This window comes from Mirounga leonina, unplaced genomic scaffold (assembly GCF_011800145.1).
Source record: "Mirounga leonina isolate KUSES-001 unplaced genomic scaffold, KU_Mleo_1.0 Mir_413, whole genome shotgun sequence".
NCBI classification, from domain to species: Eukaryota; Metazoa; Chordata; class Mammalia; order Carnivora; family Phocidae; genus Mirounga; species Mirounga leonina.
Window position 1 is genome coordinate 2,420,794 of NW_023270734.1, and position 22,673 is coordinate 2,443,466.

The 22,673-nt window shown below is 39.7% G+C and overlaps 1 protein-coding gene across 1 annotated transcript; it reads right to left on the bottom strand.

Annotated features, from left to right (window-relative positions):
• Positions 1-530: 530 nt before the first annotated feature.
• Positions 531-13,926, bottom strand: LOC117998419 (lysozyme-like protein 1). The gene is made up of 4 exons (XM_034987166.1): positions 13,788-13,926; positions 13,160-13,318; positions 1,402-1,480; positions 531-600 (listed from the first exon to the last, which is right to left on the bottom strand). The coding sequence occupies exons 1-4, from the start codon at positions 13,924-13,926 to the stop codon at positions 531-533; spliced, it is 447 nt and encodes a 148-aa protein (XP_034843057.1).
• Between the last annotated feature and the right edge of the window lie 8,747 nt (positions 13,927-22,673).

Consider the following 22,673-nt stretch of genomic DNA (forward strand, 5'->3'; position numbering starts at 1 on the left):
GATTTGACAGTCTTCTTCTTCTTCTTTTTTTTAAAAATATTTATTTATTTATTTGAGAGAGAGAGCGAGAGAGAGAGCAGGGGGGAGGGGCAGTGGGAGAGGGACAGAGCGTCCCAAGCATATTCCACACTGAACGTAGAGCCCAATGAGGGGCTCGACCCTATGACCTGAGCCAAAACCAAGAGTCAGTTGCTTAACTGGCTGAGTCACCCAGGTGCCCCAGGAGTCTTTTTAAATGAAAAGCCATTTCAGGGCCACAGGAGCCAGTAATCCTTAGAATAAAGCAGTAGGTTTGTTCCTTCTGAGGCTAGAACGTTTTGCAAGTGACTTCAAATCTCACCACCCTGCTTTTGTGACATCACTTAAATAGAGTCAGTGTAAGTAAAGATAGTTAAATAGAAATATTTATTTCCTTAAAACTATAAATTAGTTTTCCCTCTCCAACTTCGAGAAGGAATTTTGGGAGGAAGGGGGGAAAGGGTGACAAATCCTAGGGAGTGGTTGCAGAGCATCCTGGATCCAGTTCCAATTCATGAAACCTCACATCCCTTTTTCCACTCAGACAGGTCTTTGCCCTCACAGTGTTTCTTCCAGCCTTGCCTAAGGAGGAGAGGGAAGTAGGAGCAACAGAAAGAAACATGACAATCCAAATATTCGTAAGTTTGAAACCATAGGTAATTAACCAAAACTATAAGCAGTGCCCAGGATTTAGTTTTGTTTCTGAGATCTAACGACCCTATCCTTTTGCCTTAAGACTTTTCTCTCCTAGATTTTCTCCTAGCCCTTATTAGCCTTAGTAACAGGTAAACAGCTTTTATAAGGATGGGTCATTTAGTTCAACACCCACACCTCTGAAAATTTGGGTTCCCCAAGTGGGTGGCCTTATTAGCAATGTTCACAGGAAACCCAGCCTCAGATTACTTCGAGCACCAGAAACCATGTCTCTGCACCATCCTCGGGAAGTTTCCTGCTAATGTATGGTGTAACTGACATGGTCATTTTTCTCTCGCTGCTGCCTGTTCCCTCCCCCCACAAAATGTTGCCCTAGCCCTCCAAGATCTTGTCCAAGTGGAGAGCAAACTCAACCTTTTCTCCTCTCTTGTATTGCTTTCACTGGCAATTCACATTAGAAAGCACTTCTTGCTCTGTTGTTTGGAATACCTTAATGTGAAAAACAATTGCAAATTACCATGACTCATACTGTCTCTCGTCCCCGTAGAAACCCCTTTCACGGTGTTCGCTGTCCACCCACACACTCACGGGGCAGGGTAGAGACAAGGTCACATTACCATCGTCGGACCTCTCTGCAGAGGTGAGTTTGTCAGTGCCCGCTGGGCGTGATGAATGGACAGTGTCAGTTTTAGCCACGTCAGCCAAAGTCTGCCAAGGAAAGACTCTTACCAATAGTTCATCCCTTCTGTCTCTTTAGCAATTTTCTTGGCACAGATAATTGCATCTGTGAGGTCATCCGTGATCAAGGCTATAAGAGAGAGGAGAATAGTATTAGCTGAGACTGTTATTTGAGGGGAAGCCCCAATCAGGTTTTCTTCACTTTTCTCACTGTTTGTTGGAACAGGAGGGTGGGAAGAACTATGAACCATATTCTTATTTTTGTTGAACTTCTTCACAAATCAAAGAATTTTCTTTTTAATTTCTAGAGTAGCCACATCTGGGCTTCTTGAAATTTCAGTCCTGTAGGGTTTTTGGAAATGTGTTTAGATTAGACACAGGCGGAGAATGTTTTCTGTGTCCTAAAGAAATACATAAGTAAGAGGACAGTACAGTGTTTCCTCTACTTAGGATGCTTGGACACACACGATCTCTTTATAAGTAAATAGTAAACTTGTCTATTTAACTTTCCAGTTTTTTGCGTAAAAAAAAATCAATCCAAGGTGTTTTTTATATGCAAAAATTTTTATGCCAGACACATTAGTCTTTGTTAGCTTTTTTATGGCTTTCTGACGTAACAGATCTTCTGATTGCCAATGAATTCACTGGTCTTAGCATTCTTTCCTGCTTGCCCAGAAGTGGCCTCAAAATCCTCCATGCAAACATGACAGAAAAAGGCAAATCAATATAAAGTCCAACATCACTTCTGTTGCACGGTGGGTTTTTCAGAAGTAAATGCAGACATGGGCTTGGGGTGCAGAGTATTTATAAGAGATCCACATCTGTGAAAGAAAGGGGCAAAAGCTGGACTGGGCAGATGGATGTGTCCTGTTGTGATGCAGGCCCATTGAAGTTGCCCAAGGGGTGCCCAAATGGCTAAGTCCTTATGACTCCCCCTCACTTAGTCCCTGGGTGTGGACTGCCCCAGAGGGGCACAGTGTTGGATGGCGCACTCCTCTGCAGCTAAAACGACACTGAAGGAGGTGCCAGGTAAACTGTCTGCAAATCATATAGATGCCACTGAAGCCAGACATCTTCCCTTCAAAGGGAATCTGGGAAGTCCATCTCTCTGCCCATCACCACCACCAGTCAAAGACACAAAAGCCTACACCATTTGATATCATTTTTATTTATCAATTAAGCAAAGATTTTTATTTTTATTTTTTTTAAAGATTTTATTTATTTATTTGTCAGAGAGAGAGATAGAGCAGGAACACAAGCAGAGGGAGTGGGAGAGGGAGAAGCAGGCTTCCCGCCGAGCAGGGAACCTGATGTGGGACTCGATCCCAGGACCCCGGGATCATGACCTGAGCCGAAGGCAGACGCTTAATGACCGAGCCACCCAGGCGCCCCTAAGCAAAGATTTTTTAAAGGACAAGGTAATGCTCCATGTTGACAAGGGTGCCATGACCTAGGCACTCTTCAGTGCTTGTGGTAAGAGTATGATGAGTTCAGCTTTTCAGGAAAACAATTTAATAGAATGTGTCAAGAGCCTTAAAGTGGTTCTTATCTTTTTGCCTCGTAATTTCTCTTTCTGGATCTATCTTAAGGAACTACTTATGAATCTAGACAAAGATTTATTTACAAAGTAGTTTATTGTAGCTTTGTTTACAAGAGGAAATTTACTTCCAAATGGAAAAGATCTAATTGCCTGATAATTAGGGGTGTTCACATTAATAATAATACCTCCATAGAATGAAATAAGGTGCCATTTAAAATCGTGTGTTGACATGATTTCATAGTAGTGGAAAATGTTCCCACTGTAAGGTTCACAGTATTGTAGAAAATATCCTCCTAGAGCTACACAGTCCAATATGGTGGCCGTTAGCTACATGGGACTATTTAAATTTAAATTAATCGATACAATTAGAACTTCAGTTTCGCAGTTGTTCTCACTACATTTCAGATGCTTTATAGCATCTTTATCGTGGCTAGTGGTTCTCAGAGTGGATAGCCAGAGAACATTTCCATCATCACAGAAAGTACTATTGGACAACATTGGTTGAGAGAGAAAATAAAAAGATAGTCATAGTCACCAATGTTTGAAGGTTTAGCTCTGAGTTGTGGGATCACCAGTGCTTTTAAATCTTCACTGCATATTTCTAAACTTTTTACAATAGAAATGCATTATTTTGATTTTCAGAAAAATATAACCAAAAAGAATAATGTTAGCCTAAATGGATCACTACAATACAAAATTATTTTGTAAACTCAGTTGAAAATGGAATTTTTTTCTTGAGTATGCCAGTTTAGTTGCTAATTAGGTTGCTTTTTCAGATAAGCTTAGCTAAAAGATAAAGGTAATGATAGATTTCTTTTAAGCAAATTCATTCTAAATCTTTTTCTTTTTTTTTTTTTTTAATTTAAAACAAACTTCTAGGGGCGCCTGGGTGGCTCAGTCATTAAGTGTCTGCTTTTGGCTCAGGTCATCATCTGAGGGTCCTGGGATCGAGTCCCTCATCAGGCTTCCTGCCCTACTACTCCCCCTCTCCTACTCCCCCTGCTTGTGTTCCTGCTCTTGCTATCTCTCTCTCTCTCTCTGTCAAATAAATAAATAAAATATTTAAAAAAATAAAACAAACTTCTATTAACCAAAAGAAAATTAACAAAAGATAGGACCTATAGGTGATAACAAATTGAGACAATATGCAAATTCACTAGCATTTGATACACAGTGAAAACTAAAGCTTTGTTAGATTATAAGTCTTTTGCCTTATTTCTAGAAAGATAAGTAGTTAGAATAGTAGTCACTATTAATAAGAGCCAACCTTTATTGAAAACTTACTGTGTGTCAAGCTCACGTAAAGTCTCTTCATGTATTATCTCCGTTCAGCCTCGGAACAACTATGTGGGTGAGTACCATGATTAGCCCTTTAAACTGAGGTCCATACTCAGTAAATGAGCCCGCATTCAAACCTAGGGCTTAACTTCTATTGTCCTCGACTACTTCCTTCCAACACAGACACTTAAGCAAAGATGCCTGCTTATGGAATATTATATGCTAATGAAGTTGATAAAGAAATATAAGTACTTTGTTCATTTTTCAAGTAATTATTTATTAAGAGATGATCCAAACTTAAGTGCTTGGTATCTGTTACATGTTCCAATTACCTAGAAACACTTTATTTTGTGTGCACAAATGCTTGGTAAGAGCTGACATACCGTTCGTGTTTGAAAGTTGTTGGAGCCTATTTCCTAGGAGAAGTGGGTCCGGTGGGGCCTCAAGGGGTGGGAAGGAAACAGACTATACACAGTGGGAAGAAGTAGAGAGTATTCTATTATGCCAGGACTGGAGCACACCAGAGGCATGTACACATCGCGGAAGGCTTGTGTTTGGGGTAAGGCAGTTTGCTTGGCTGGGGATGCTGTGTACCATTGATGAGATTAGGTGCTCAGGCCCATGTGGTGGGGACCTTGTAGTTTGTTTGTCAGTCTCTCACTTTGCTGTAGCTTTTTGTTACCCTAATGAGATGTCTTGAAAGTGCTAGTTGGACACGACTTTGAATTTGCTTAGGAAAATACGTTAAGGAAGATGGGGGCTGGGAAACAAGACTGATATGCTGAGATGTGAAGACACAATGAAATTGCCACAGAGGGGCAGCAGAGGGGCAGAAATGAGTCAAGAGAGCAAGTAGTTCTAAGGATCCATGCCAAGAATTGCTTCTGCTCAATTTACTTTAAATAGACAAGTCTCTGCAGTCAAAGGGTTCTGTTGAACAGCAAAGCATTATTCAACTGAATAGCTTATTCTCCCACATCAACAACAGAAAATAGCAACAATCTACACGGAAAGAACTACTTATTTTCAGGTAAGTTAGTTCTGCTTCAAAGTCTGTCTCTCCTCAGCATCCGCCTGCCTCCCACCTTCAGTATCACTGTCATGCCCACAGTTTACATCTCCTTCCACTCTGAAGTGACAAAAGCCAACTCGGATACCCAGCTGATGAGAAATAGAGATTAATATAAGTGGAAGAGACTAGATACAAGAGACTACAATCACCGTCCTTTTCCATAAACATCTCCTACTTTAAAGAGGTCTATGCTGTTGGAGGAAAATAAAGATTGATATTATATTATTATTTGTGTGTAAACATATATGTATGTTTATATATATGTATATATAAAAATATTCTGTCCAAATAGTTTGGGGAAGGTAAGCTGGAATTTTGGAAATAGACTTTGGTATGGGATTGAGGAGAAGGCATAGCTTTGGAAGATGGGCAGGAGGTGCACGTAACCCGTACATATATGAAATGTCATGTTTCTCCTAAAGAGACCTTAATGCTAACTTGTTTCCGGGTTCCCATGACAAATCTCTACTTCTGTAATACATGGGACAGAATGACATTGTCCATAATTAAAGCTTCTCTGGCCTGAGGCTGAGGGAGGCCAGCTACTAAGGGGTGATTAGGATATAAAACCAACATCCTGTTTTCTATTTTAAAGCTGTCTCTAAAAATCCCATGCTCTTTATGATGAGAAAGCAGATAGGAGTGTTCCTTCACCTCTAACCATGAATCGTCCAACATTTTAATTTCCTAGAATTCAAGATTGCCTTACAGATATGTTTGCCCCAGACTTCCTTATTTGAAACTAAATTGAACAATATTAAATTAGTCAACTGCATGTAAAGTCAAGCATGGCCATGATGGAGTAACAGATTTTCTCTCCCACTGTAAACAACTAGACAGAATATATGAGCACGTTATCTTCAGACGTTAGGCAAAAGACAAGGCAGGATCATGACCCTTGAAAGATAGAAACAAAATGAGAGGAGTCTTATGATTACCATGACCTTCTGCCCAGAGGCACTTGCCAGACCAGAAAGGTAAAACCCAGGCAGGAGATGGCAATTTAAGTGGTGGAGACAGAGATAAGAGGCTAAGGGAGCTGCAATTTGTGGAGAAGAATACCTGAGAGTAAGGGGCCACCCAGAAGGAGAACACCAGAAATCCTCATGGGGATTCCACGGAGTCTTTGGCTGAAGGCTTAAACTGGGCTTGCAAAGAGTAAAACTCCATGAAGCTAGCTAGAAAACAATTACCAGGAACCTGTACAATCACAGAGCTCACACAGGGCTGAGAGACATTTGATTTCTGACTAGTCAAGAGGGAGAAATGTTGGTGAACCCCTGGACATTGAAAAGACACTAGAAAAGCCACGCCTTGGTAGTAGCATTAAATTAGCCCCACCATAAAGATGACTCTCAAACTTCCCTACCACAATTTAAAAGCAAGTCTTAAAAGGGTCAAGCTAATCAGAATTAACTACTTGCCAAGATGAAATCTAACACTCTTTAAAGGAAGAAAACAATCCAGACACTTAAAAATGTAACATATACTATCTTTAGTATCCAACAAAATGTTATTGTATGTGCAAAGAGGCATACGAATGTGACCCATAACCAGGGGAAAGATCAGTCAATGTTAAGACCCAGAAATGACACAGTTGATTGAATTACCAGGCAAGAATTTAAAAGTTTATAAATATGCTTATTTATATCAAGGACTTAAAGAAATACATGAATAAAATGAGGGAAATGAAATAAATAAAGCAATTACCTAGCACTGAAAATATACAATCTCTGAAATAAGACATTCAGTTAATGAATTTAATAGATTAGGCACTTCAGAAAAAAGATCAGAGAACTCAAAGATATAACAATGGAAAATATTGAAAATAAAACACACAAAGGGAAAAAGATTGAAAAAAATGAAGAGCCTTGGTGACCTGTGGGACAACATCAAATAATCTAATACATGTATCATTCAAGTTTTAGAAGGAGAAAAGATGAAAATTATGAACTCAGGGATCCAAAATGTTAATGAACATCAAGTAAGATAAATAAGAAAACACACATCATAATCAAATTGCTGAAAACTGGAGATCGAAAGGAAATCTTAAAGGCAGGTAGAGAAAAAAAGAGACATTACACACAGGGGATACAAATAAGAAAATCACCAATTTCTCATAATAAACAAGGTGAGCCAGAAGACAAAGGGATATCTTTAACAAAATGTTTTCTAGTAGACCTCCATTCCAAAAAAATATTGAAGGATATTCTTTAAAAAAAAAAAAAAAAAGATTTATTTATTTATTTTAGAGAGAGAGAGAATGAGAAGGAGAGGGTGCATGAACAGGGAGAGGAGCAGAGGGAGAGGGAGAGGGGAAACAGACTCTCCACTAAAGGCAGAGCCCAAGGGGGCTCTAACTGGGCTCTAGCTGGGCTCTAGCTGGGCTCTAGTGTGGTTTGATATCCCAACCCTGAGATCATGACCTGAGCAAAAACCACGAGTCAGACACTTAACCGACTGAGCCACTCAGAAGCCCCTGAAGGATATTCTTTAGGTAGAGGAAAGTGGTATCTCTTACCTGCCTACCCAAATGAATCCACCAAAGGAATGAAGAGTGTTGGAAATGGTAAATATGTGGCAAACATAAAGAGATCCTTTTAAGGCAAAAATGCATGAGGTGTATAACTTGAAGGAAAGTGCAGAGCAACATCGCATAAAAGATGAGATGGGGAAATAGAAGTATACTGTCATAAAACTCATGTTTATATGTCAAGTGGCATAATGCTATTTGAAGGTAGAATGTGAGAAAATGATGCATTGTAAGCCCTAGAGTAACCACTAAAAATAATACAGAAGTGTAGTTAATAAGCCAATGGAGGAAATAAAAGAGAATACTGAAAAATATTCAGTAATCCAAAAGAAGCAGAAAAAAATGAACCAAAAACAGCACAAAAAGAAAACAAAAAACAAGACAGTGGATTTTAAAGTAACCATATGTAATTACATTAAATATAAATGGTCTAAACCAAGGTTCAGCAAACTATGGCCCACAGGCCTACCCTCTGTTTTTCTAAATAAACGTTTAGTGGAATACAGCCATGCTTATTCATTTACATCTTGTCTATGACTGCTTTTGTGCTACACGGAGAGTTGGATAGTTACAGCTGAGACTGTAGGCACACAAGCCTAAAAAATTTACTATCTGGCCCTTTTAGAAAAAGTTTGCTGACCCCTGTTCTAAAAATTCCTAATGAAAAGCAGAAATTGTTGGACTGGATATAAAAGCAACACCTAACTATGTGTTGCCTATAAGAAATTCACAGTGAACGTAAAGATACAGATAAGTTAAAAGTAAAAGAATGGAAAGAAATATATCATGCAAAGAAAACTGAGTCACTATATTACGATCAGGTACAGTAGATTTTGGGATAAGAAATATTATCAGAGTTAAGGAGGGGCACTGGCACTAATGATAAAAGGGTCAACTCATTAGGAAGATTTAACAATCTCAATGTGTATGTACCTAATAACAGAGCTTCAAAAATGACAAAGCTGAAAGGAGAAATATGTAAAATTATAATTATAGTTGGAGATTTCAATACATCTTTCTCATCATTTAATAAAAAAAGAAAATAAGTAAGTATATAATATACGTATATATTATAGAGTACATATACATATATAGATGGTATAGAATATCCACCTAATAATTGTAGAGTACACATTATTTTTTCAAATGCATATTCACCATAATTATATACTGTATGGTGATCCTAGGTCTATACCACAAAATAAGGTTCAAATCATTTCAAAGGTTTGAAACCATATACACTATAGTCTCTGACTACAACAGAATCAATTTAGAAATCAACTATAAAAATTCATCCTGGGATCATCCCTCATAATCATCTTGGGCATTCCCTTTGCCTCTCTCCTTTATTGAAATCTCTTGTTTCCTGGATCTATGTCTTCCTATTCTTTGGTTTATTTTATCCTTTTAATACAACACCTTCTCCAAAAGTTCTGTGCTAAATATCTTTTCATTGCCCCCACTGAGCCACCCTCTATCCTCTTTTACCTTGCTCTGTGCACTAAGAGGCTGATCTACATGGATGACATCAGTAGACCTCTGCGTCCTCTGACCTCTGGCAGAGTTGAACAACAAATGTTAGTAGGAGATTGAAAGGGAAAAGGACAGTGAAGCTGGGATATATATATTTCCTCAGCTTTTTTTTTTCTGTCAAATCACTAAGAACAAACTGTGTCCCTTGATTGAAGGTCACAACTCCTACAAGGTAGACTTCTTCATGCAGACTGTATCTGGGTAGGGGTCACAGCTCTCTCTCCATTCCCACTTGGGCCAGGGGTTAGTAATGATCTGCTGTTTCTAATCCTTTACTTCATTCCTTCCTGGGGGTTCCCTGCAATCTGATAACGCTTCTGTAAGTAGCCCCTTTTAAAAAATTCTTGTAGTACTTAGTTTGAGTTAGTGGTTTTCCAGTCAGGATTCTTTCTATTGAAGGTAAATTTTTTGACAACTTGCTTGTCTCAAAATATATTCATTCTACACTCACAACATATTGACGATTCAGCTAGCATAAAATTTTAGTTTGGAAATAATTCTTCTTCAAGATTTTAAAGACATTACTCTATTTTCTTCTAGCTTCTAATATTGATATTGAGAAGTCTGATGCTACTCTGATGCTTGAGCTTTTGTATGGAACACGTTTTACTCTTTCTTTGAAGACTATATTGTATTTTATTTCTCTCCAGTTTTCTGAAATTTCATGAGGACGTGCCTTAGTGTGAATCTATGTTAATCGACTGTACTGGTTATATGATGGATCCTATAAATTGGAAACGCATGCCCTTCAGTTCTGGAAATGTTTTTTAAAGATTTCATTCTATCTACTGTTTCTCTTCTATCCTGCTGAAACTTGTATTATTCAGATCCATTTATTTATCATATCTTTATTTCTCCTATTTTCCACCTATCTCTTTCTTTTTCATTCTGCTTTTAGAGAGATTTCCTTAATCTTATTATCTTCCAACTTTTCTATTGAGTTTTTGTGTGTGTCTGTATTCATATTTTGAATTTCTCGGAGCTTTTCTCCAAATATTTCTTTTTTAATAAAGCATCCTTTTCTTGTTTCATTGATAAGACATGTTATCTAGCTGAAAATATCAATGACACTTCCCTTTTTCATTTGAAATTTTCATTTCCCTGTATAATCTCTGCTTTCAACAAGTTACTTTTATCTGATTTTGTTTTTTGTTTTGTTTTGTCCCATTCTTTCATGTCAATGACACTTATATGAAGTCTGATGATCCTTGTTTATCTGCACTTATTTAAGAAAGAGAGACTAAAAAGCTGATTAGGAGTTCCGTACACAGACACGGGGATTTTCAACTGTGTATCTCCCTATAGGGGAAGTCTGGCTAGTTTTGTTCATGGAGAGCTCCTACTCAGAATCTTTAGCTATGTCCTTTTCATCTGTGTGAATTCTCCAGAACAGAATCTTCCCTTCTGGAGAGTCTAGCCTGATTTCCATCATTCTAGGATTTAAGTGGAGGAAAGTGCCTGAGACTATGGAAACTTTAATCTCCCATGTCTTCAGTATGGAACTCTCACTTTCACAGGTTGTTGAGGTCCCTCAGTTGAGAGATCTTCTACTTACTCTGTTCAGAAAGGAAAGCTCCAGTATTCTGCCAGGATTGAGGATGAGAAGTCAGTAGGTGAATGGAGTCAGGAAGGGAATCTGATGGTCTAGATGCTGCTTAATTGGACTTCCCATCAATCCTCTTATTTTCTACCTATTTTCATTCCAGTTTCCAGAATTAGCTGATCCTGCTGATTTCTGAGCCCTTTTAGGATTCTATGGTTGCTTCTTGGCTTTCCCACTGTCAGTTTAGGACTCAAATTTCTCTAATTACTAAATTAGCCAGTACTTGTCCTCCTGCTTTTCAACTTCTAAAAATGTACATGTCCAGTTGTGGTGGTTAACTGGAAGACTCCATTGGCAAGCTCTTGGGGAATGCTAATGAAATTGGCCATGGATGGGGAGAGGTTTAAAAGTCATACCTCTAGGAAGGTGAAAATACTGAACTAGTTTTAGCCCAGAAGGTAAGAAAGTAAAGATAAGAAATATCTACTAGTCATGTTCAAGCTTTTAATAAGTTTCTATGTATAAAAGTGAGCAAATTTGTTTTAAATAAATCCAGAAGGAAAAACTAGAATTAATGGAAGAAAGCTAGAAAGAGGTAGATTTTGGCCTAACAGAAAAATGTTCTAAATTAGGAATTGATCGACAATTGTATGATCTGCTTCAGGAGTTAGTGAGCATTCTCTTGTAAAGTAGGTGTAGGGAAAACTTATTAGAAAATTAACACATTGTTCAATCATTCATACATTCAAACATACATACTGATTATCCTGTTTGTGTCAAAGAGAAATTAAAAGTTTATTTCCTGCTCGTAAGGAGTTTGTCACAGCATATCTTATAACTCTTTGTCTTCACCCTTGCTCCTCATTCCTTCTATCTATCTATCTATTTATTTTTTATTTTTTGAAGATTTTATTTATTTATTTGACAGAGAGAGACACAGTGAGAGAGGGAACACAAGCAGGGGGAGAGGGAGAAGCAGGCTTCCCGCCGAGCAGGGAGCCCGATGCGGGGCTCAATCCCAGGACCCTGGGATCATGACCTGAGTCGAAGGCAGACACTTAATGACAGAGCCACCCAGGCTCCCCCCTTTTATTCATTTATTTACTGAATATCTTTTGAACTCCAAAACTCTGGCTAGGCACCCCTGGGCATTGAGAATATATCAGTGAACAAAACAGATAAAATTCCTGCCTTCATGGAGCTTATGTTGTAGAGAGAGGGCAGGATCTGTTGAGCATCTCTTGCCTGTTCTTCTCCATGCCCCCAGCCATGACCATCATTCAGGTCTTTCTATCTCTCACCTCACCATTTGCAATGGCAATATCTCATACCCTGCTTGCAGATTAATCCTTCTGGAGCAATGCTTAGTCAACGACCTCTACTGATTTCTTATTGCAGGCAGAAATCAGTACATACGTCTTACCTGGCTTCCCAGGCCCTTCATAGTCAGGTAGTAATCAACCGCTCCAACCCCATGTCCTGTTACTTGTCTTCACATCCCCTTTGTTCCAGATAACACAAATGTCTCACTGCTCCCTGTGTGTGCCCCATACCTTCTTCCCACCATGCATCTTTTGGCTTTTGTTGTTCTCTTTACCTGGAATGACTCTTATCTATCTCTGAATGTCCAAATCTTACCTATCTTCCAAGTCTTAGATCAAATATCATTGTGTCTACAAGACTTTCCATGGCTTTATCAATGATGTCTTTGTCCTCTGAAGTCCACAACACTCAACCCACACCTGTTTATAGTCCTTTAACTTCCTAAAGCATATATTCTTTTTCCAAATACCTGAATTCATGTCTGATGCTTTCTGCCAGCCTCAGTTCTGTGCACACATATATTTCTTAAATGATTGAAGTAGAAGCCTTGGAAGTGAATTCTAGCTTAATTTCTACTGTTTAAGAAATGTAAAGTGTATTTATTTGTCTCATTCTCTACAAAGAAGTATAAACGCATACTTTGAGTAAATTGCTTTATGGAAAGCAGTTGGCAAGTAGCTTTCTCCTTCTTATTGAACATATTTAATGTCTCTATGCATGAAAGAATAAGGTCATTTTTCCACCCCTCCGCTTTTATGGTTGTTTCACAAAAACCATCCTAGAAGGAATAAGTCATCTTTGGGCAAGTAGGCCACAGGACTGCGAGTGTCACCCTGGGGAACTGTTGAATAATTTATTGGCAGGGTATAGACCTACTTGCACCTCTACTCCAAGTTTTTGTCAAAGCAGAAAATGGGTAGACATTCCATTATCTGCTTTCCTGCTTTTACTCCTGAGAACGTTATTTTTGGACAATCAAAACCGTACCTGCGCAGGCAACGTGGCAGTGGTTCTTCTCTTGTAGCTTACCCTGTCTGCACCACGTGAAACTGTTTATCCGAAAAATGCCATAGTCAATGCTCCCATCCTCTAGCTCAGTCTGAGCTGTTGTATTGTAGTGGCTCTCAAAGTAGGCCATGCAGATCCCTAGCGGGAGAGAAAGCCAGAACTGCCAGTAAGAGAAATGCATTTTTTTCTCCCACTCTGCTCTTAGACGAGAGCTCCCTTAACCATGTTACAATAACGCTGTGGTCCCAACAGACCTTGGGGAGGGACAGGGCAAGTAGCACACCCATGGGGCACTTCCGAAGCTGCACACCTAGTCCGCGGCTGCACCTGGACTAGGCCAGAAGTCCAGGTCTGTCCCTACCAAGCCAGCAAGGGGGGGCACTGTTTTCTCCTTCCCTTGCTGGTATCATTCACGCAGGACTCCAGGAGTGAGGACATGACGGGTAGGGAGGAGGAGAGGGGCCCCAGAGAGCATCATTTGAGGAGAACTTATGGATAGCTAGCAGGTGTCCCTGGGGAGGGGGGCCAAAGTTGGGGGGTTGGGAGACTTTGGAATCTCAGCAGGGAGATCAAAGGTAGAAAAAGAACAGGAAGGAAGAAATCTCACAGTTTCCAAGGCTAAAGCCCTGGTAATTGTCAAGGCCAGCCCTCGAAAATATTTTTGCCAGTTTACAGCGAGTGTAGACTTTGGGCTCAGTGGCCGTGACCAGGCAGCCAATCAGGGCCAAGATGACGGCAGTCTTCATCCCCAGGTCTGTTGGAAGCAGAGCCTGTGAAAGATCAGGAGACCAGGTCAAACAATCTTGCTTTGTCCTGAGTCCTAAGATTCAGTCTGTTGCCACTGAGAACTTAAATTCTGCCACGGTTGTGGGTGGCTCTGCCTAGATGTTTTCTGTTACTTTCATTTTATTTATACTTATTTGAATTTTTAAATTTTAAAAAACCGTTTTATCCATTATAATTGATAGTGTTACATTAGTTTCAGGTGCACAACATGGTAATTTGACAAGTTATGAGTTTATACATTGTGCCATGTTCACTGCAAGTGCAGCTACCCACCTGTCACCATATACCACTATTACAGTATCGATTATATTACCTTTGCTGTGTCTTTTATTCCTCTGAATATTTATTCATCCCATACCTGGAAGCCTGTGTGTCCCTCTCCCCTGCACCCATTTTGCCCATCCCTCTACTTCCTGTTTCTTTTAATCATTCAGAACCAGCATGGGGGAAACCAAAGTACAGGAATATACAGTACAAGGAAGGAATGAGTGCAGATACTTTTCTACATGGTTACTTTCTTTTTTTTTTTTTTTTTAAAGATTTTATTTATTTATTTGACAGAGAGAGACACAGCGAGAGAGGGAACACAAGCAGGGGGAGTGGGAGCCGGAGAAGCAGGCTTCCTGCCAAGCAGGGAGCCCGATGCGGGGCTCGATCCCAGGACCCTGGGATCATGACCTGAGCCGAAGGCAGACGCTTAACGACTGAGCCACCCAGGCGCCCCTACATGGTCACTTTCAAGTAAATGCTGTTATGTTCCTGGGATTGGGCAAGCACAGAAATGAACCCTCCTTCACTGATGTCCAGTTAGAAATCACAGGGGGTGATACATACCCAGGATTCTCATTTTTGTTCTATGAATAGAAAAAAATAGAATACGGGGAGTGAAGCATTCTCTATGTATGTGGAAACACACACCCCAGTTTCAACCAGAGATGAAATACACACGGGTCTGCATGGACAACTTTAAGATTTGTTATTTGAGGCTCGATTGAAGCAAGAAGATTTAGCACCTTGTCTTTCATCCAATCTCGTAATACTGCTCCAAATGTGGAAGTATTGTTTCAAAACTATCAGTGTTATATTGCAAATGCAATGTTTTTCTGAGTTCTTTCATCGCTACTTCATGGGCCCCCCTAAAAGTCATGGTATTGACCGATGAGCAAGGGGGATTGATGACCATGGGTCATGAGCGGACGGAAGTGTTGGTGATGGAGTAAAGAGGCCATAAAGAGACCCCCACTGAATTGTTCGAACTGCCGTCCACTTACAAATTAAGTGGCAGAGATTTCCATGCCTTGCTGGCTATTGGTTTTCTAGAAGTGCTTCCTCTCTTGAAGCTGTGTCTTCCCCAAATACAGCAACCTTGCTGGGATAGGGGTGGAGTGAAATTTCTGATACTGAACATGATATTCATACATATTTTCACCCAGCATCATTTTCTGCCCCACCTAGAAATTTCTAGTTATTAGTTTCCTCTCTTAGAGTTACATTCTCCAATGGATAGGTGAGGCTAAAATCAGGGCTGAGTATTCAGAAGGGCCAGAAGAAGAATCACTATGAAGTCTTTAACTAAGCAGGGGTACCTGGGTGGCTCAGTCGTTAAGCGTCTGCCTTCGGCTCAGGTCATGATCCCAGGGTCCTGGGATCGAGCCCCGCATCGGGCTCCCTGCTTGGCGGGGAGCCTGCTTCTCCCTCTCCCTCTATTCTTCCCCCTGCTTGTGCTCTCTCTCTCTCTGATAAATAAATAAATAAAATCTTTAAAAAAAATAAAGTAACTAAGCAATAAGGTAACTACATGTCATCTAGGGTATATAGAATACATACTGGTGAATAACAAGGGTCAGCAAACCAGGCCTGCTTTTGTAAGTAAAGTTTTATTGGAACAATGCTATGCCCATTTGGTAATATAGAGTGTATGGCTGCTTTTCGCAGGGTTGAGTGGTTGTGTTAGAGAAAATATAGACCACAAATCTAAAATACTTATTATCTGGCCCTTTTCAGGAATGGTCCGTGATGTAAGCAGTGAGTTGTATGCCAGGCACTGAGAGGGAGACACATGAGGTTTACTATGCAGAGCTTACCAGTTAGGTTGGTTTCCATCCCCTGCCTTAGAATCACACTGGTAGCAAACAAAACAAAACAAGACCCCACAGCAGTGGTAGCCCCAAACACAATGTTTGGTGTCCTTCAAGCTAGAGGTTGCCATTGCTGGTTCTTTGGGACAGGTGGCTTCATTCCAATGAATGGTAGGTCTTCATTAGAGAATGATGCTAGAAGTAAGATCTGGTCTTACTTCAGATAATACTTCAGATATTTGATAATACTTCAGGTCTTATCAAAAAGGCAGATTCCTGGGGCCTGCCCCAGAGAGCCTGCTCAGGTAATTCTGTGAAAGGAATACTGCTCTACTTACTCAATCAGTGATTGGCAGCTCGCATGAGCTTCCTGCACCCCATGAAGCCATCTCTGATTCTTAAAAGGCACAAGTGATCTGTCTTCAACCAGGAATCTTTCTTCAGAGCCTTAGAGAGAAAAGAATTCTTAACTCTTGTTCCCAACTACCCAGAGATTCTAGAATCCCATTTCTTGGGAGTTGGGTGATAACCACATTCTGGGCCTTCCTTACCTCTCTCTCTTTTTTTTCCTCCTCCCCAACAGCTCTCCTCACTTTCAACTCCACCAGGGCCTCCCATCCAAGTGCAAGCTTCTTTCTCAGGCAACAGTTTCCAAATTTGATCACAAATCCTACCAATAATGAGCACGTACCCCTAGTAGGTATATATCAAATTATGAATCACACTCACATTCTTCTGTACTAATGTTACATAAATTATAAACATACACGAAACTAAAATTTGAAAAGAGATGAGATAGAGGTGAAATTAACATTTAAAAATTATATTAATAGCACAAAATGTCATTATAATTTGTTATTATTAATAAAATATTTTTAGTGAGATCAGCAACACAACTCAAAACATAGGCAAGTGATCTGAACAGACATTTCATCAGAGAAGACAGGAAGATGGCAAATAAGCATGAAGAAAGATGGTCAACATCTTTTGGCATTAGGGAAATGTAAACTGAAACCAAAATGAAATACCACTCACACCTCTTAGAATAATTAAAATCAAACAGACGATACAAAATGATGAAGAAGCTGTAGATCAGTGAGGAGTCTCATTTATCCTTGGTGGAAGGCAAAATTGTATAGTCACTTTGGAAAACAGTTTGGCAGTTCTGATAAAGTTAAACATAGACTTTCCAATCACATCAACAATCACACTTCTGGTATTTATCCAAGTGAATTGAAAACTTCTATTCTCATGAAAAGTTAACCTACATTTATAACAACTATTCATAATCACTAAACACTGAACACAACCAGATGTCCTTCAATAGGGGAAACTATAAAAAATTTGGCATATCCATTCAGTGGAGTACTACTCAGCAATAAAAGGAACAAGCTATCAATTCCCACATCATGGATGAATTTCAAGTGCATTTTGCCTAATAAAAGAAAAACCCAAAAGACTTTATATTACAGGATTTCATTTATGTGACATGATGAAAAAGACAAAACTGTGGGATTGAAAACAGATCAGTGTTTGCCAAGGATTAAGGGTGGGGTTGACTACAAAGAGAATGAACAAGGGAAATTTTAGTTCAATGAAACCATTCTCTATGGTCCGGGAGTATTCGATGCATGATTCTATGAATTTGTCAGAACCTATTGAACTGTGCACCGCATGAACTTTGTTGTATGCAAATTAAAAAAATCAACCAGGATGTTGGGTGATCCCAGGGTGTAATGCAGACTGTGACAAATCTAACTGTATTACAAATGTGGGAGATAATCTCATTGAATGGGGTGGGAAAAGTGTTACTGATCTAGATAATTTTGGAAAACAGTGTTTTCACTGGATATTTCAGTCTAAGGACAAAAAGATCTGTATATCAACACTATAATAAATTAGTTTCTCAGAGTGGTAAGAGTTAACAATTCTAAAACTATTTTACTTATATACTAGGATTAAACAAGTGAGTAAGTAAATTATGGATAATGGGAGCCAGATTTTACACTGTCAGGAAGAAGTTACAAATAAGCAAAAGAAGAAATTGAGAATGAACCCCAGGGTGCTGGGTTAGAGTCAGAGATTATCTATCTATCTATCTATCATCTATCTATCTATCTATCTATCTATCTATCTATCTATCTATCTATCTATCTACCTACCTATCTTCAGATAGATCCACACATGCACACACACATGTATACACACAGACCTATATTTTTCCCTATCTTTCATATGTTCAATGGATGTATCTTCACTATATCTATTGAATATATATACTTATATATCTTTTAGCTTTGATAGAGAAATAAATGTAGGTTTGTGTGTATACATGACTTAGTATATACACATTTATTTCTTAACTCCATCTTCCGAGAGGACCTAGAAAACGTGACACTCAGTAGCAATGAGCACACTCTGGACCCAGATCTTACTTCTAGCATCATTCTCTAATGAAGGAAACCAAGACTTCTTGGAAAATTGACTGATTTCAGGACTGGGGCATGGAAAATGCAAGACGAGCCTGGGGCATCTTATTAGTGCTAGATATTGAGGAAGTGCTTAAAAAGAGAAAGATGGAGAGAGAGGTGTATTATATCTAAGGGACAGAGGAGCCAAACTGAAAGAACTTTAATGGCCAAAGCTGGAACAATTTGAACAACCAAATAAATAACTATAGTATTGGATTATAACTCAGGAAATAAAATAAATATCTATGAGTGCATACTGATATAAATAAATGCTTGGATAAATAAATATATGGGGAAAAAGGACAAATCTTACTTACAGAAGAATTCTAAATAATCTATGTAGATAATCCCCCCCCCCCTCCAGGAAATGGAGCTTAATTCTCCTCCCTTTGAGTAGGGGCTGGATTTAGTGACTTGCTTCCAACAGATAGAGTATGGAAAGTGGAAATCAGTAACTTTTTTTTTTTTAAGATTTTATTTATTTGAGAGAGAGAGAATGAAAGAGAGAGCACATGAGAGGGGGGAGGGTCAGAGGGAGAAGCAGACTCCCTGCCGAGCAGGGAGCCCGATGCGGGACTCGATCCTGGGACTCCAGGATCATGACCTGAGCCGAAGGCAGTCGCTTAACCAACTGAGCCACCCAGGCGCCCCGGAAATCAGTAACTTTGTAGTGGAGAAACCTGATGGACCTCACCTTAGCCAGTGATGAAGTTTAAACTCATCAGTGAGGAGTCATATTATGGACCCGCTGATAGGATGTGTGAGAGGGGCACTTGACCTCTATGGTTTTCTTCCCCAGCATCTACAAGCACCGTCTAATCATGAGAAAATAAGTCAAACCCCAAATGAAGGACATTCTATAAAATATCTCATCAGTGCTCTTCGAAAGTGCCAAAGTCATGAGAAACAAGACTGAGAAACTGTTACAGACTGGCAGAGATTAAGAAGATATGATGACTAAATACAGTGCAATATCCTGGATTTGACCCTGGAATTGAGAAAGGACAATATTGGAAAAACTGGTGAAATCTGAATAAAGCCTGTAGTTAACACATTGTGCCAATGTTAATTTCTGAGTTTTAACAGATGTGCTGTGGATATGACAGATGTTAACGTCAAGGAAGCTGAGGAAAGGGTATATGGAGACTCTCTGCTATCTGGGAAACTTTTCTGTAAATCTAAAATTGTTCCAAAATAAGTCTAAACATCTGCTAGTTCACATAACTGCTGATAGGCCCTTATAACAGAAAAGTTGAGCAGATTTGAAACACTTGTGTGATATTGTGATTTATAATAAGAAATGTATATTTGGTCTTCATTCTGCTTCTGGCACAAAGCTCTTAAAACCCTTGGAACTTCCTAAGTGATAAGAGTGATAAAGGTGTCTTGATATTCATAACAAACCCCTTTAATGTTAATGTTTTTGAGTTTATGTTAATGAGGTAACTTTTGGAGAGCACCAAAGGATGGGGGTTGTTTGCCCGCAGAACCAACCCTGTGATTAGAGGGCTGGAATTTTCAGTCCCACTCCCCTGACCTCCCAGAGGGAAGAGTGTCTGGAGGTGGAGTCCAATTCCCAATGGACAATGACTTAATTCATTGTGTCTAAGTAATGAAGGCTTCATAAAGACCCAAAAAGGATGGTGTTAAAGAGCTTCGGGGTTGGTGAACGACAGGAGATATGGGGAGAGTGATGTGTTCAGAAAGAGCATGGGGGCTCTACAACCCTTCCCCCATGCCTGGCCCTATGCATTTCTTCCATCTGACTGTTCCTGAGTTTTATCTTTTTATAAAAACCTGGTAAACATAAGTAAGGGTTTCTCCGAGTTCTCTGAGCTGCTGTAGGAAATGTGTCAAACCCAGGGAGGGGAGTCTCTAGAGCCTCCAGTTTATAGCCAGTTGGTCAGAAGCACAGATGACAATCTGGTCTTGTGACTGGTATCTGAGGTGGAGGGCAGACTGTGGGACTGAGCCCTTACCCGCTAAGCATGGGAGAATTGCTTGGTGGTGTCAGAAAAACACACATACAAACACACATATTGGACTTATTACTGTAAACTAAAAATGATTAATTTTAAATCTGACAACACTTTTACTACTTTGCCAGTGAAAAGCCCAATAAAATGTGGCACAAAAGATTTTTGAAATCCCTCTTCTCATTACAAATTATTGCAAAGATTCTACTATTTAAGGGCCTCATTTTAATGACTAATATCATTAACTCTACTAATATAGTCTGATCTTACTTAATTTTTAATTAAATGGGACCATGTTGGTGACATCCTGTGCCATCTAAACTGCCATAGGTTACAATAAGCTGACAGGAAGGAATGGATAAGTGATTCTCAATCCACTTATCTGTGGCCATGTAAAATGAGATGAAGGACCCAAGGACCACCCAGCTCAGGGTTGTGATGGGTGGCAACTGGCCACTGGAATTGGAGAAGGGATGGATCCTTTGAATAAGATGCTAAGACTTTCTCTGAATCTTTTTTTTATTATTTCTCTGAAATACTAAGGAAAGAAGATAAAACAATTTTCTTAAATTTTTTTCAGTTCATTGTTTTTTGTTCTGTGTGTTTGGTTTTAGAGTTTCTACTGCTATGTATAGGGGAGAAACATTTTTATGAGTAGAAGAAACCGGAAGGGTAAGAATGCAAGGTCTGAAATCAGACTGTCAGAGTCTGGACTTGCCAACTACTACTTGTTACTTTAAATTCTCTGTGCCCCAATGGTGTCATCTGTAAAATAGGTTGATAACACCATTTTGTTCAATAGGGTCACTATGAAGACCCAGTAGGATAATACATGTAAGCTGTTAGAATACTGCCTGACATATAAGAGCTCACCGTATGCTGGTTATCATCATCATTTATAGGGATTACAACTATGATGACTTTTTATTACCATGGTGAAGAAAATGAAGTCCGAGGCAAATGCAACAAGGCAGGTTTGGTAGTTCTTTTGATGAAGAAATATGAGACCATTCAGCATAAAGCTTCATCCATCGGAAAGGTCTAGAGGGATCTTTTAGTTAGAATTCTTAGTCCAGGGCGCCTGGGTGGCTCAGTTGGTTAAGCGACTGCCTTCAGCTCAGGTCATGATCCTGGAGTCCCGGGATCGAGTCCCGCATCGGGCTCCCGGCTAGGCGGGGAGCCTGCTTCTCCCTCTGACCCTATCCCCTCTCATGCTGTTTCTCTCTCTCTCTCTCAAATAAATAAATAAAATCTTTAAAAAAATAAAAAGAATTCTTAGTCCAAAGCTTCTGGGGATCTGAAAATCTCCTGTAATTGTATGCAAAATGGGGGTATTTGTGTGCATTTTTCTAGCGATAGACTCTAAATTTACCAAATTCTCAAAGGAATCCGAGGCTTCCAAAATGTTAGAACTGCTACTGGAGCTGACGCAGCCAGGTTCGACAGCTCTGCCCCTGGAGCACTCTGCCCTGCCGGGAGACCCGGCCAGGGTGGGATATGAATCCTTGGTCTGTCTTTCATGCCACACTAATCTTGCACGGCTCTTTCTTGTTTCTATTCTTTGACATTTTTGATGTATGCTGAATGCATAATGAAAGCTCTCCAATGTTCCAGTCTAAAATTTGGGGGGCATGGTTCAGGACATCAGGATAACGTTGGTTCCTCCATGAAACACACATTTACTAAATTTTGTGGCACTCCAAGAATTTCTTCAATCCTTTCATTGTAACCTTGGGAGAATCTGTGTGTATGTGTGTGTGTATACACATATACGGGCATATTAACGTTCAGTCTTTCCCCCTACACTGTTACTACTTTTCCCCCACAAATGCTCACCTATTGGTCAACCTCTTCTCTTTGCCATCATCTTTTCAAACCTTCCCCATTTGTACTCTCATATGTCAGCATGTCATGTTGTAGCCATTTCCAATTTTTTTTAAGTCCAAGATAAATGCAGAAAGAACTTGCACTGTGGCTGAACTCTCTTTAACTTCTTGAAAGGAAAATGTTTGTGTGGCATGACTTTTTCCATCAGTTAATCCAACTACACACTCCCAGAATAAGGAAAATCAGAAACCTAGCAGGTTTACACCCTCGGGCTCCTGTCCGTGGCAAAATGGCTGTTACTGTGGGCCACACAACTGGGGTGTGAGGTCCCAGCCAAACTACCTCTAGCCTTAGG